Source organism: Hylaeus anthracinus, unplaced genomic scaffold, assembly GCF_026225885.1.
Source record: "Hylaeus anthracinus isolate JK02 unplaced genomic scaffold, UHH_iyHylAnth1.0_haploid 11994, whole genome shotgun sequence".
In the NCBI taxonomy this organism is placed as follows: domain Eukaryota; kingdom Metazoa; phylum Arthropoda; class Insecta; order Hymenoptera; family Colletidae; genus Hylaeus; species Hylaeus anthracinus.
Window position 1 is genome coordinate 6,425,569 of NW_026534341.1, and position 15,642 is coordinate 6,441,210.

Genomic DNA, 15,642 nt, shown 5'->3' on the forward strand with positions numbered 1-15,642 from the left:
ACCCTTGGACGATGGAGAACAATTGGTTCCAACGTAGCTTAGGTGGGGTACGGTTGTTGGGCCCCACGACGCCGGACGGGTAACGTGCAGGTACAGGTGTCACGAGCTTATGCCGATATAAAACACGGTTTTCATGCTTGGGCCTTCAGTTTCCTCGAAGGTGGTCAAGCACGAAGGTGCTCAGCTCGGCGTTGGATACTTGGACCGATCTCGTCGTAGTGGTGATCGCGCGTCTTGCTGCAACCGGATTGATTACAATTTCGAAGAGAACCAGTTTGAAAAGAATACTTCGGAGTGCCCTTCGAATTCACGGTGAGTAGACGTTTTCGTGCACGAATCCTTCGAATCCTTTTCATTGTGCAGTGATCAATATTTAGATTTTTTTTTCTTTTCATTTGTTTTGTTTTTTTTTTTTAACTATGTTTTCACAATGGAACCGTTGGATAAAATACACTTTTGAATTTGAACATCTATTTTAGAGGGTTAGTATTTTATTTATTTTATGTTTTACTGTAGTATAAGTTGCACTTTGTTTATCAAAATAACTCGAGACAATCGGAAACATCCTGAGATATACTTTTTTGTATGCGTATTAGGGCTACTTTGCAACTGATATAAAAATAAAATTAATTTGAAGATCCGCGCGCGTGGTACTTGGCAGAGGAAGAACGATTTTAGTCCAAGGTTGAAAGCGAAGTAATTGATGGCGCTGAACCCATAATCTTTCTACTATGGTTACTTCGATAGGTAGCCACATTTACGATATCCAACCTCGAACAATTCTATTCTATTCAAGAGGGATGAAGCCTTATTCGATGTTGAATCACCTTTCCTTGTATTATATGCTTTGTTCTCTTTCTCATTAGCATACGTGCGGTCGATATACGAAATAAAATAAAGAATAATGAAACCCTTGGGAATGAATAGACTTTTCCAGAACCATACTAAATTTACGATAAAATAAAAAATAAATGGAATAATATTTTTGCTTGAAACAGAGAAGAATAACCAGAAATAAATAATTTTCTGTCGATTAAAAATAATTATGACCGACGTAAAGATACGCTAATTGCCCATTGTCATTCAATTTTGATTGTTCTTCGATATACACTCGCGACGAAAGTCTCTTAATTCAGAAAAAAGGAATAACGTTTGTTTTCTTCGTTGCACATATTTCCGAGAATTAATTGTCTAGGCTGAATCAATGCGTTTTTTAATCGGTGTTCCCAGTACAGACATTATATACTTGTTTCTTATTAGTGTACAATAACAGCTCGGAAAAAACTGATTGGGATTAATTAACTGTATGACTAATGTGATTAAGTTGTCTAAATCTATAAAGGTAAAAATTAAATGTAACGTAAACAGGACTTGCCTTCTGCGCTTTTGAAAATTGCACTTTTCATTTTTCTCGAAATGTTTTTTTTCTTCTGAGCAAACGTAAACCGTGCATAAGAAATTTCTGAATTTAGCTAATCAAATTTAAACGCAACGCGTGACTCTCGAGGAAAAGAATTAGCATGATAATATTAGCGCTCGTTCACTTCTTTTTCTATTCGACGAGCAAAGGATATTAAATAATGGAAAAGTTTGGCTATATAATTTCAACTGCGGTAGCGAGAATCGATCACGCATCTATGGTTTGAAGGGTTTACCATCGCCACAATAAAAGTTGTTTAAATATCACTAGAGACTACACGTATCCAACTTCAATTTAGCTCGAAAACTCAAATAAGAAAAGTATTGCAATTATGTCCAAAACAGTTTCCTAAGGCCAGGAAGAAACAAGGTTCATCGCACGAAGAGCTCACGGTCCGTAAGACAATATTTAACGCAAACAACGATAATTACAGCTCGCGCGCGTTGCGCAAAATTATAATTACCGCTAAAAGTGCCGGTGATTGTTGTCATAATCAAGGCAAAGCCTTCTCGCGTGATCGTTAATAGCTATAATTATTGTCATCACCTGTCTCTCGAGTGAAAACTCTCGGATGAAAATTCCCTCGATATAATAGTTCGCAATTCGCGATTGTCGTGACTTATCGCGTTTGTCATTTACGCGCGTTTTGCTTTCGACTGCTGAAATCAACCGAGCCATTCCAAATTTTTCAACAAATCCTCCTGCGACGTGACTCTCGATAATTTGTTACTCGCTAATCAGTTTCGTTTCAATTGTTTACAGTACTTTTTCGTTCGCGATTATGAAAGCAGGCTGAGATTACTTCCAAAGAATTCTTGCATATAATGCTCGATCACTTTACGTTGCATTTCGGACCTACGTATTTAAAGCGTTAAGGTCCAGACCAACCGAACCTTCGTTTTCTCTCTGGCACGGTTCCCGAAACATGTGTTTTACTTTCCTTCGCAAGAAAGCAGTTCACGGTCGCGCTTCTCGCGACAGTGGTCCACCCGAACTTGGCCATCGCCAGAAATGCAGTTCTCCCATTTGTAATCGCAGTCACGAGCCTCCGTAATTTTCTCATCAGAAACGAGCATATATGTTGATTAATGCAATTGTCCTTCTCAAATGTGAGTCGCAATTGCGACGTGCTTCTCAGCAAAAAAAAAAAAAAAACAGGAAGATCCATGATCGACGCCTAGTCGAACGCACGATCAAGGTACAAGTTTGTCTACGCGAGGTACCGATCGTGGGGTCAGTGAGTGGCTTTCGGTATTCGCGGCCTTCAAACAAAAGTCGGTCGGAACATAAACATTGATAATTGTGTCAATTACATAATTTCAGACACCGAATGACTCTACTGTTACACTTGGAAAAAACTGCGTACATGAAAATAAAAACGTGGAAGAAAATTTAACGTAAAATCTCGACGAAGGATACGTTTTCAAAGGAATGAAATTAAAATCCGTTTGGAATATCAATAAAATTGATGTTTCATTAATTTGTTTCTCAAAAATTCCCTACGTTCTAATTTGTTCTCGATCAACTTTACGCTTGGTGAACCATAAAAACATAGCGATCATGGAACAAACTCTGCTCTAATCGGAAGCCAGTTCCCGAGTTTCGCGAGCAGCAAAGCGATAATCGCATTACGCTCGCGAGTCTCGTAATAAAAGCACGGTATACTTTCATTAGTAGATAAACATATCAGAAGGATGCGCCTGACCGGACAGCAAATGACGCTTAAGAAGGGAATCGGCCGACGAGAGAGCAGCGGTTCCAATTGCATCACGCGACGCTACATGTCCCACAGCTTTACATTGCAAATCCTTTTAAGTTGCCTGTTTCGCGCTCGCGTCTCTGGCTATTGTCCCTTTTGCGGTGATTCGAATGCGCGCATCACGCGCTTCGGGGAAATGGGATAATAAAAATGTCGACTTAGGATAATATAGGAATCGTTTCCTTGCGACAAACAGTTTCCTTCCTTGACAGTAATTGCAAGGAACAAGAAGGATTCCAAATGGATTGAAAGGGTTCCCTCCTGCGATAGAACTTCATTATTTAGTCCCGTGGCCACCGCGAACATGATCATTTTATAAATCTCGCGAACGTGCTTTCACTGGAGGGGAAGTCATATTTTAGATGTCCGTAGCGTTTATTGTTTGCTAATTTTTTAAATCGACATAAAGTAAAAAGTGTTCGAATAAATTATATAATTTCCGAGTAGAGAAACAAAGAAAATTGCGAAGATCAGTGGAATGTTTCTCCGAAAAGTTTCCCTGTTGATCTTTGGTCTCATCGACGCACCTTTGAGATCGCTTTCTTTAACGATTTCCTTCCGGCTGTCTGTTTCTTCCTGCGCGCTTTACATCGTCCAATCGACTCGTGTTCCTTCTTCGCGCCCAGTCGTTTAATTTTTACATCGTTATTATTTACTACAGTTCGCTTGACCTCAAATTTGTCGAACGTTTTATCGATTTACATTAGACAGAATTATTCAGGAAAGGAGCACGTATATATTGAACGCACATTGCATTGAATGCACTTCCTTCTGGAATTTTTATTTTCGCGTACAAATAGGGTGACATTCTGGACCACAGCGCGGTCATTCGATGACCGCATCGCATCGGGACTCGCGTGGACCATTAATTTTCATTGGACATGGACAGATTAGCGAGAAAAACAGTGTCGAGGTGAACAGTACACAAGCATGTTTCGCTCCTAATGATCTTGAGTCACGTGATACGGGGTTGCGCCGAAGGATTGCGAAACAAAGAATGAACGCAGCACGGTTCGGACCGATATTAATTGAGAAATTCCGAAGCTATCGATAAATTTCTATTCCGGTCAGCGACGACGTAGTTCTGGAATGGGCGAGCGGATTTGCGAAATCAAATCGCAAATTTGAGCCACGCCGGGGCGCTTGTGAAACATAGAATAAACACGTTCCATTGGACGTTAAGTCACAATCGACGATGCGGTTGAAAAATTGTTATTCCGGTCGCTGTTGACGAGTTATGGGAGGACGAGCAGCTGGACTCGTTAAACTTAATCGTGATTTTTAGGATCAATAGACGATTAGGAAACAAAAAACGATGTCTACGTACGGTGCATACTTATGCAATAGACTTGTTCCATCGACGAGTAGTCTCTTTGATCTATTTATTGATTGTATCGAAAGAAGCAAGGCGAACTCTATTACTTCGCCTCTAGTACTCTAATTACTTCGATGTTAACGCTCCGCTATTGTCGCATTGGTACACATGAATCTGATGCAATGTAACTCCTCTACTGAAAAAAGAGTGCAGTTACGTTATTCAATTGTACCGATACACAGAAGCGAATAAAAGTAAGATAGGAATGTGCAGCGTTTATAGGCATTTAATTTCTGCTTACGTCAGTGTCGAAGACATAGCTCGTGCGGGCACGCTTCGGATAGCACGCGTGGAAGTTGATAGGAAATCGACGCCACTGCTGAGTTCGCTTTAATAAATAGCCTAGTAAGGTTGACGGAGTTCGCCATTGTCGGAGCAACTGGTTTCGCGAGGACAACCGAGGAATGTAGAAGACTGACGCAAATGCACCATAAGGCTATCAAAGGGAACGTGACTCGTTGATAGGCTGGAGTCTATTACAGAGTTTACATCGTCGGGTGAAAACGTAACACCGGATGTTTCACTGCGTTGTACGAGCTCACGTGATGCTAGTTAAGAGTTTTCGTGTAGCGTGCTTGCTCTTTAAATTGCAAAGAATTGCGAACGCTAACGAACTGGAAAATAAGACAATTTAGAAGATGGCTTTGTTACAAGCATCAGGATTGATACAACGCAGATTACAATACAATGCTCGGATCGGACTACGAAAAAGATATGTCGAAGCATTGATCCGTGGGGCGAGCCAGGCATTCGTATTGTACGCGATGGCAACTCGCGGAGTCACAAACAGGGTTACGAGATTCAATGGCTTAGGATTGGACGGGTAGGGGCTGCATGTTTATGCGACGAGAACGGGTTACTTGTCTGCAGTGATGGGGCTGATTCGATTCGACCAAGGTGATAGGGATACAATTATAAACGAAAAACAATTTCAGAGATACGCATCCATAGACAGACATTGATTAATATCTAAAATTTCAAATCACTTGACTCTGACAGCTGACTGTTTTTGCTACGCTGACTAAAATTAATAGTATCGCTTCGGTATCATTCCCATCGCTACGCGTCGGTCGGTGGAGTGTTCAATAAGCCCAGTCATCTTCCTTTCTATCTCTCTTTCAGCCCTAGTCGCCTGGCACTGGTTGCAGATCGAGTTGCAAAATCGACGATAAAATCGTTTTTGTACAGCTTCTCGGGGAACCCGTCGTTCGTTTATGATTTCCTAAATTTTGCAAGACCGGCTGAAAAAGCGTCCACTCGTGGATTCTCGTACTAGCCTAAGCCGAATACTGGCCATAAAATGTGTAAGATAATTGCATCGGTAGCGCACAGTTTTGTACGTATACTTACCATTATCAAGTCAATAAAAGATAAATCACCACCTAGCCTATTGTTTTGGTACAGCGATTCGATAAAAAACAGTGGAAATGTAGCTTTTCTGCGAAAATAGCCTTGAAGCCGTCTATTACTGGTGCTCTTACCTTAACTATCGAATTGGCAAACAGTCGATCAACCGGTTCCCCGAGTACCTACATCGCATCGACTTGCCGAGCCGAAAATCGTCTTTTACGATTTATTTTTGTTCAGAGATCGGGACGCGACCTTAATCATCTGGTTTTCGAGTTAGTTAGCGATAAAAGAGCATAGAGGACCACGAACGGAAATGGTAGTACATTTTTTGCGATGTTTAGCTAGACAATTTGTGTGGAATCGCGAATATAACGGAAACAGTTAAAAAAAAACCAATCAATTATGGTGAAAAAATGTTACTGACTGACAACGCTTACGTCCATTATGGAGATTATTTCGAAACACGGTTACGTTCATGAATAAGTGGTGAAAAACACGACCAGATATCTGTTCTTGCGGTTTACCGTTGACTAATTTATGCAGGCGCTTTAATTCCAAACAAATTTGCTCTAATCGCAGTGGTTGAAAGGAAATACGTATTCCTAACGGCAATCTAGACCGAAGGTCGGCAACCTATCTAGGAATTATGTGTAATTGAAAATGTACTACTAAGTTTGAACGAAACGTTAACACGTATTTATTTGCTCTATTAACTCTAATCTTGTTGGTACTGTTGTACCGATGTTTTACATATTATATTTTTTTTTATCGAAACGGATTGAAACTCGCGCGATTAAATTTCTTTTCATGTCGTACAGGAAAAGAACAGATGCCTTTTGAACTTTACGCGTTTAGTTTACAGCCACTTGTCTCAAAGATCGACGCGCGGATTTTCAATTGAAAACAGGCGACGAACACTGGTACGTTATGCTAGAATGAAAGGAGGAACGAATGAATAAAAATACCCGTTCAAATCTCTAAAGTCAACGAAACTGTGATGTAAATGACACGCTACCGTCTTCCAAGCAATTTGTATCGGTAATCATTCCAAGGCTGGGGAACCTTTATTTCTCTTTGTTCTAAAATTTCAAGTACAATCGGATCGTTTGTTCTTCGAATTACACAGGCGCATCCGTCTGGCTCCGCATGGAGTCGATCTCGTCTTTGGATCCAAGTCCGCGTTTCATAACATTCGCGTCAGCGCGTTTAGCCTCCTTTTACGTACGATTCGTAAAAGGCATCAACGTTTTTAAGTGACCCGTAAAGCCATAACCAATCCTGATTTAACCTTTCAACCGATGCTCTCGTGTACGGTCGAGCTTGGGTAACCGATGATGAAGTTAATAAAAACCGTGCAGATATAATTAATGGGTAATCGAGGACAATCGTACGAGATCGTTTACCTCACAACATCTATTTATAAGCATGATCGTTAAATAATAAATTACGAAATATAGCACAGGGACTTTTAGTATGAAAGGTTATGCCACCTAAATGTGTCTTTAGGATGCTCGACGAATTAAGTAACAGTGCATCCTTTGAAAATTTCAGATGGCGACGGTTGTGCAAAGCCTGTACGACAGCTACCGAGACCTGATGGACAACAAAAGCGACCCAAGGGTAAACGGTTGGGCCATGATGAGCAGCCCGTTACCCACCCTAGCTATCTGTCTGTCTTACGTCTATTTCGTCAAAGTCCTAGGCCCTAAGCTGATGGAGAACCGCAAGCCGTTCGATCTCAGGAAAGTCATGATATACTACAACCTCTTCCAAGTGATATTCTCCACGTGGCTCTTCTACGAGGTGAGTGCCTCCTCTGCTGAAACCGTTAGTCCAATCGGTCGACGTATCGAGTTTCGAAGTGTAGATTATAAAAAACATCGCAGTTGTGATCCCGTGGACGTTTTACGGCGGTTATGAAAGATTACAGCGGAACGCGTAACCAATAAATTTGCTCGTCGAGTCTCGTTTAAGTCGACGTTGAAAGGCACGCAATAAACAAGCCAGAGGGTCTCACGTTGACTCCTTGTTCTCTTTGTCCATCGCAGTCCTTGGTGTCCGGATGGGGAGGTCATTATTCGTTCTCTTGCCAACCTGTGGACTACTCGAACAACCCGATGGCGTTACGAATGGCGAACGGCTGCTGGTGGTACTACTTCTCCAAGTTCACAGAGTTCATGGACACGATCTTCTTTGTCTTGAGGAAGAAGAACGATCAAATCACGACTCTCCACGTGATTCATCACGGATGCATGCCAATGTCCGTCTGGTTCGGCGTCAAGTTCACTCCTGGTAAGCGACTCGCCTCCTTTCTCTCGAAGATCTCGTCGTTTCCTCGGTTATTGCTTTTAATCGCGCGTAATGCACTCTGTGGTGGGGTTCTGAGACGACCTGGTATATTAAACGCAATGTTTCCTACGTCTATAGACATTCAGGGTTATTTAACCCTTTGCACTCCAAGCAGTTTGGCTATATTCAGGTAGCCAACTGCAAGATCATTTTTCTTAGATTTCTGAGTTATGGGATGGCTATGAAAAACTCTTTGCAGTTTGTTACATTATACAACTTTTTTTTTTTAGAATTTTACATTTAACTTAATGATAAATTGTGGGCAGTGACACTGACCGTAGGAGTATAACGTCTTCGAGCGTCTGGGCAGAGCAGGTGGCCTTACGAGTGCAAAGGGTTAAATAGAATAAATAAATAAAGTTTGGAGTTTGATACTCCGTAGAAAATTCCTTTGATTTTCTTCGCTTTATCTATCCTGCATATCTAACCAACACTTGTGCTCGTGTATGTATGCCAATGTATTCATAATAGTACAACTGGAATTTATAAAACGTCGAAGCACCGAAGGTCGCTAAACGGATTGGTTCCTGATTCCTGTTACGCACTCTCTCTTTCGATCAACTGTAGTTTCATAACATACGACAAACGCACGTGGCACTAGTGCCGGATGAAACGTTAATATCGCAGGAGAATAACAACGATTATTCTTTATTGAAGCCATTACCTCAACCTTGAACAATTTAAAATGGCAGGTGGTCACAGCACGTTCTTTGGGTTCTTGAACACGTTCGTGCACATCGTGATGTACTCCTACTACCTGCTGGCCGCCCTGGGTCCGAAGATCCAACCCTACCTGTGGTGGAAGAAGTACCTGACGTCCCTGCAGATGATCCAGTTCGTTCTGGTGATGATCCACGCGTTCCAGCTCCTCTTCATCGATTGCAACTACCCGAAGGCGTTCGTCTGGTGGATCGGGTTGCACGCCATCATGTTCTACTTCCTGTTCCGCGACTTCTACAGGGAAACGTATAAGAAGAGGAAGAATTCCCTGGTGAAGCAAAAGAAGCTGGAAGAGGAGAGGCGATCCAACGAGAGCAGGAAGAACGAGAACGAAGCGACGCAGAGCGAGTCGAAGGAGAACGGCGCGATCTACGCCAACCAATACAAGATGGCGACGGGGTATATATCGGATAGTGGGCTGAGGAATCGCGTGTTCATCGACAACAGTGGCTTCGAGGAGCTGCCCACGTTGAAACCGTGAACACCCTGCTCCCGACCACAGACAAACAGGCCAGACGGAGTTCTGGGTTTTGATTGCTGATCGAGGATCCACGATTTCCGTTGCCTGAGTTCTTCACGCCCACGACGAGTCAGGGCCGTTGAAAGGGTTTCTCTTCTCCGCAAATGGCAATTCGGATCAGCCGACTGGCTCATCCTGCGCGCGGGATACGCGCGCATGAATTTACTATTTTCACGCTTTCTGTGCGTGTTTGTGTAAGTGTTTGCTTGTATGTTCCAGTGTAGTACATGTAGCGCATGTACAAATGAATGTAAGATGTAGAGTAAGATAGGACCGAAGAAACGTTGCCGGAACGATTGCATCGATACTCCTGTAAACGGAGTTAAGTTTACGCTCTTCCAGATGAGTCTCTCGTCGCGTCTCGGAGTGAACCGAAGGTTTCCTTTTCAAAAACTTGTGTTTCTCTGACATCAGAGGATCTCATCTAAAGAAGCCTCGATTAGAAATGGGTAAAACTCTCTTGGAATAACAAATGAAAATTGATGACGCTTAACGTGAAACATAATCTGAGTACACGCGTCAGATGTCATTTCTCGTTGTACAAATTTTTTATCTAAAAGAGAGTTTCACCTATTTCTGGACTATGTTCTTAAGCTCTTTTGGTATGAAACTCACGGACTTGTCTATTAGAGATAGTCTTTCATAAACGTCGTAATCGTGAGCGTGTAGCGAGCTCCCACGAATCTTGTCGCTGCCAGGTGGCGACGTTTCCATTGCTCAAATCGCTCGACGATCTCCTCCAAGTCGTGAGCTCGCTACGCGATCGCGGTTGTCCCCATTCAAATCATAAAACTGAATAAATGTTGTTTGTTCTGTGGGCATTCACCAGATATTATGATCGTGTGACGAATCGTAGGCAAACGGATCGTTAAAATCGCTTTTTTAAATTAATTTATTGGGGATAGTATTCCTTTTCCAACGCGTAAGCAATCGACGAAACTTCGAGGCCTAGCCAATTAGGATACTTTGTTAATTTTTATAACGTGGCAGTGTTTCCTGTGGGTAGTTTCCGTGGATAGTGTTAGTTTTACGACACCCGTTTTTTAATAACTACGCATACAACAAATTCTTACCGTTAGCGTTTGAGGATTTAAAAAAAATTCCGCGCTGAACTTGTTGCCCTAAGTAAATATAGACATAGTGCGAAGAAAGCAACACTTTCGATGTGTAGAATAAATAATTTTGTATAACATGGACAACTCGTTGCCGACAAATGATGTATTTATTTTATGACGATTAAATTGTACCGTTTTTAATAAACAAATTTGTCAATGGGTTGTTTTCAATCATCACCTACTGTCCTAAAATGAAAGTCCTTATAGCAATAAGCCTTCTTTTTGCGAAGGATTATTTGACCATCATTCTATTTGAGTGTAAGGTACAATAAAATATAGTTTGAAAATAGATCAGTTTCGGAGAATTTTAGTAACGCTCTAAGATAGCTGAAACTTTAAATATGCTGTTAATGTGTGTTCGGGTTACGATTAGCACCCACACTGACATTTTTAAGTAGAGTGAGAAGCAGAATTACAGTCAGGAAAGGAATGTTATAGAAAGAAGATGTTGAAAGGTCATTTTTCCATTTTATATAACTAATTCTTTAGACCCACATTCAAGTATTCGCGCGTTTTTTGACAATCGATTGACCTGCCGCGTAGCGGTGAATATCTGAACTATTGTTCGGAGTCCGTGCAGCGCCTCTATCGGGAAAACGCTCAAGTTTGTCGAGAAATAGTTCCTTTTGTCACCGCTAGATGGCGTTGAAGGCCTACTTATTTTTTACCGACTTTGCCGGTAACTCATGTTTCTTTAATGGATAAACACAATTTTACATTACGATACGCATTACGAGCATCAAATTGACTCGCAGTTTCTTTGTGGAGTAGAACTGAGTAAAAATTAATTTTTTTAGCAAAGAAAGAAACCTATTTTTTTGCGCTGCTGTTGGCGCCATCGGTGAGGAAAACGCTCAAGTTTGTTGAGAAATAGTTCTTAATTCTCCCCGATAGATGTCGTCACATAAATGCTATTACTTATATTACAGTATTTACAAATAATATGTCATATTACGGTTAAAAATGATCTTTTAATTACACTACGAGCACTATGAATTGAAATATAACTGGGAAAACGTTTTTAGAACGTTTTCTTCTGCAATGTGAACTTGGCGACATCTATCGGAGAGGAATAAGAACTGTTTCTCAACAAACTTGAGCGCTTCCCCCACAGATGGCGCCACTAGCAGCTCAAAAAAATAGGTTTCTTTCTTTGCTAAAAAAATTAATTTTTACTCAGTTCTACTCCACAAAGAAACTGCGAATCAATTTGATGCTCGTAATGCGTATCGTAATGTAAAATTCTGTTTATGCATTAAAAAAAAAATGATATACCGACTTCGTCGGTAAAAAAAAGTAGACCTTCAACGCCATCTAGCAGTGACAAAAGGAACTGTTTCTCGACAAACTTGAGCGTTTTCCCGATAGAGGCGCTGCACGGACTCCGAACAATAGTTCAGGTATTCACCGCTACGCGGCAGGTCAATCGATTGTCAAAAAACGCGCGAATACTTGAATGTGGGTCTAAAGAATTAGTTATATAAAATGGAAAAATGACCTTTCAACATCTTCTTTCTATAACATTCCTTTCCTGACTGTAATTCTGCTTCTCACTCTACTTAAAAATGTCAGTGTGGGAGCTAATCGTAACCCGAACACACATTAACAGCATATTTAAAGTTTCAGCTATCTTAGAGCGTTACTAAAATTCTGCGAAACTGATCTATTTTCAAACTATATTTTACAATATTTTTAAGTTCAATCGTACCGTCCCTAAGTGTTACTCGACAGAGCAATAATAACTCTGTCATAACAATCCAAGTATGTGCATTTAGTGAAGCAAGTCATCCGTAGCATCGTCTTGACAAGTGGAAGGCATGGTCACTCAGCAACAAGTGAAATTGAAGTGGAGGTCCCTGGTTTGAAGCAGAAGCAGATCGTCGCGTCGTTGACAGATCAACATGAGAACCCAAGCATGACGTCAATGACATAAGCCCCAGACCTTAAGTAGTGGGATCGAATGGCGTAAGCGGGGGTCTTTCTTATTAGTAATTTATGTTACGTACTACCCAAACGTATTATTTGCCCTTCAATACGAAAAATATATGTCATAAGTTTGCTTCCTTGCCAACGACTCCTTGAGTCGAGACAATTTCAATACTTTAGGAACGTTTTCTGGTCATTCCGAGTGTTTAATATAAACTTCCTGAGATGCATTAAAAGTACATACTTCGAACAGTACGTCTGCCAATTTACATGTAATTACATTAAGTGATACGAAAATTATGAGCGTTGATCTGTCAGTGATCGAAACCAGAGCCCCGATGGGTTTTGGCTCGTCATTGTCCGAGGTATTTGGCTAATCAACGACAATTTTATTCGTTTGAAAAGCATTAGGAGCGGCACGCGCGACGTTCCATCGCCATAATAGAGACGATCTAGCCCCGCTGGTCTCGAGAACGAGCAAGCAAAGCTGTACTAATTTTCATTGGTGAAAGTGGCAGTCGGTGAAAGTCTTGCGGCCACGCGACATAAAGGAGGCTTCGGATAAACTGCATATGGCTCGCTAATGCATGCGCTGTACATGCTAATGTATTACGACAGATAGATCATGCATTTTGCCCAGTGGTTACGATACAGGCTGCGCACGGCCTGCGCGAAACGTGAATTCGTAATCAAGGGTCAGAAGGAATTGGACGTCATTAGCGAATCGCTTTGGCTCGCGCAACGTCAAACTATACGTTTAACGCTTCGCGACGAGCTACATGATTCGAAAAGAATCGATAACTCCAACACCGACGTTAACCGAGCATTTTTTTTAAACATATTTGTTGGGACTTCGCTTTGAAAGTGCCCGGGGGAATCGAGTTTCTCCAAAATGGGACCTGCTTTGGGAATTAAGTTCTAGGAAACGAGTGGTAGACCTGACTCTGCTCTTTACAGAAGGTTTGTATAGACCGCAAAGAGTAAGAAAAACTTTGGTTAGTCCTGTATTAAAAATGGCCCAGCATGGGATTTATTAAAGGGCCATTTTTAGGAGCTTTATTTTAACAAGTTTTACAATGATCAGATCTTGAAAAATGAAGGCAACGAAATTTCCTTGGAGATACAGTGGGTGTAGAATGTATTCGTACACCGATCAATTTCCCAAAAAACTTTTCTGTGAAATTGTAGTTTCTTAACTTCTTTTTTTTATAATCAATGATATTTTACATATTCTCGGAAATCTCTAAGATAGATATAGTCCAAACAACATTTACTAGTTGATATAATTTGTGAAATTAACAAAAAAATGCGAAAAGTGGGTAAAAGTATAGAAGCAATAAGTACTTGTACGATTCTTATGACGAACGATTTACAGTAGAGTTTGTAAAGTAAACACATTAGATTAATTGTTTTTTTCTTGTTAATTTCTAGAGATTTCCGAGAATATGTAGAATGTCATTGTTTATAAAAAATAAGTTAATAAATTACAATTTTACATAGTTTTTTTGGAAATTGATCGGTGTACGAATATTTTCTACACCCACTGTAGTTATTCTTGAAACTTGTACTTTGGAAACGAACTTATGAAAAAAAGAAGTGGTACGAAGTTATCGAGATGACGACTTCCGCTTCTCGTTGAAGGGAGTGGACTGCTTCTTTTCTGGTTGCACAGATGATTCCACTCAAAACAGTCACCGACTTTTTAGCTGGAGGCGTTTCGTACAATGCGTAATTCTGTTCAGCATCTTGACACCTCTCGACTGTCTTCCTATCCCCTTTCCTCGGAACCAAATCTTCCTAACCCCTTTCTTTGGATCAAAAGTGAATCATGGAACGAATCTTTGACGTAGCCTACGCATGACCTTTGAATTCCCTCGAATATTGCCACAGCGTCTATATTATCCTCCGATGACTATAGCTGCGCATAAAATCCCCGAATCGCCGAATTCGTTCCTTATATCCACCTACACGGAAAGATCCATGTTCGAGATTTGTCGCAATCGATGCAAACGTAAACGGGGAGACCTGAAAAACAGATGCAGGAATGCAAAACGTCCGGAATGGAAAACTTCGACCGCTTTAATTACCGCATCGAGCTACAGGTCTTTTTTTACCGCAATTTGCGTTCCGCAAGAAAGTTTCCCAACGTTTGCCTACATTTTTCCTCGTCGAATGGTGCCGTCTCATCGCGTAGAAATCGGAGATTCTAGTATCAGATGACGAATCTAAATCGAATTGCCCATTTATTCGGTAACTTCCTATACAAAGTTTGCCGAAAGTATATTTATTGCAACTATTTCGAAATTCTGATCCAGTCAGTTTTTCTTTTTTTTATCGACCAAACAACGCGCGAAATGTTCACCTTGTATTCACCTTACTAGAAAATTTTGTTCGGATAAGTATGTCCTTGTTCGGTGTAACTAGGAGCGCCGACGTACGACGCAGAACAAACGCGACGCGAAGTGGTTTGGTAAATAAGAATAGACATCAACAAGCAAAATTTGTTACGATAAAAAATCTGAATTTCTAAGTTCCTAAATTTTATGCTTTACTTGGGCTCCTCGCTTGTTGATAAAAAATTGCTGCATTTTTATCCCCCTATACATATCTTATTTGTTTAATTTCTTGACTTTTAAAACAAGTGCTTCCCCTTCTTCGCGACAAGCCATAACCTTTTATGATAAGTATATGTCGTTTAGTAACATTTAATGTTTTATGTTAATTTTTCTAAGAATGTGTAAACGCTTCATGAAAATGGCGGCGAAAACTCTTCCACGTGTTACGACGTATTAAAAAAACAATCCTTAGAACGATTTTGGTCGTGAATATTGAAAGAAATCAAAGGTCAATAGCGTTCATTTGCTTCCCTGGTAGCGTGAGCGATGACCATATTCGTCGATATGTCGGAATATACATTGACGTCCAGTGGATTTTTACGCCATACAAACGAGAATGGACGGGAACAAGTAAGGTACACATTTGACGTTGAAAGGAGTAATTAGTTGTCGTTGGAGAAGCGTGTCAAAAGTCCTGCCAAGTTCATTAAACATCGTTGTCTGCCTCTTTGGTGTTAACGATTTCTATGGAACATCCATTCGTAAGTCAATA

The 15,642-nt window shown here is 40.8% G+C and overlaps 1 protein-coding gene across 1 annotated transcript; it reads left to right on the forward strand.

Moving 5' to 3' along the window:
- Positions 1-153: 153 nt before the first annotated feature.
- On the forward strand, positions 154-10,785 carry LOC128888334 (elongation of very long chain fatty acids protein AAEL008004-like). The gene is made up of 4 exons (XM_054145081.1): positions 154-312; positions 7,456-7,707; positions 7,953-8,196; positions 8,946-10,785. The coding sequence occupies exons 2-4, from the start codon at positions 7,456-7,458 to the stop codon at positions 9,452-9,454; spliced, it is 1,005 nt and encodes a 334-aa protein (XP_054001056.1). The 5' UTR covers positions 154-312; the 3' UTR covers positions 9,455-10,785.
- The last annotated feature ends 4,857 nt before the right edge of the window (positions 10,786-15,642 follow it).

Coding starts and splice junctions, on each gene's coding strand:
- LOC128888334 (XM_054145081.1), top strand. CDS start 7,456: ATGGCGACGGTTGTGCAAAGCCTGTACGACAGCTACCGAGACCTGATG. Junction 7,708..7,952: donor CCACGTGGCTCTTCTACGAG/GTGAGTGCCTCC, acceptor TGTCCATCGCAG/TCCTTGGTGTCCGGATGGGG. Junction 8,197..8,945: donor CGGCGTCAAGTTCACTCCTG/GTAAGCGACTCG, acceptor TTAAAATGGCAG/GTGGTCACAGCACGTTCTTT.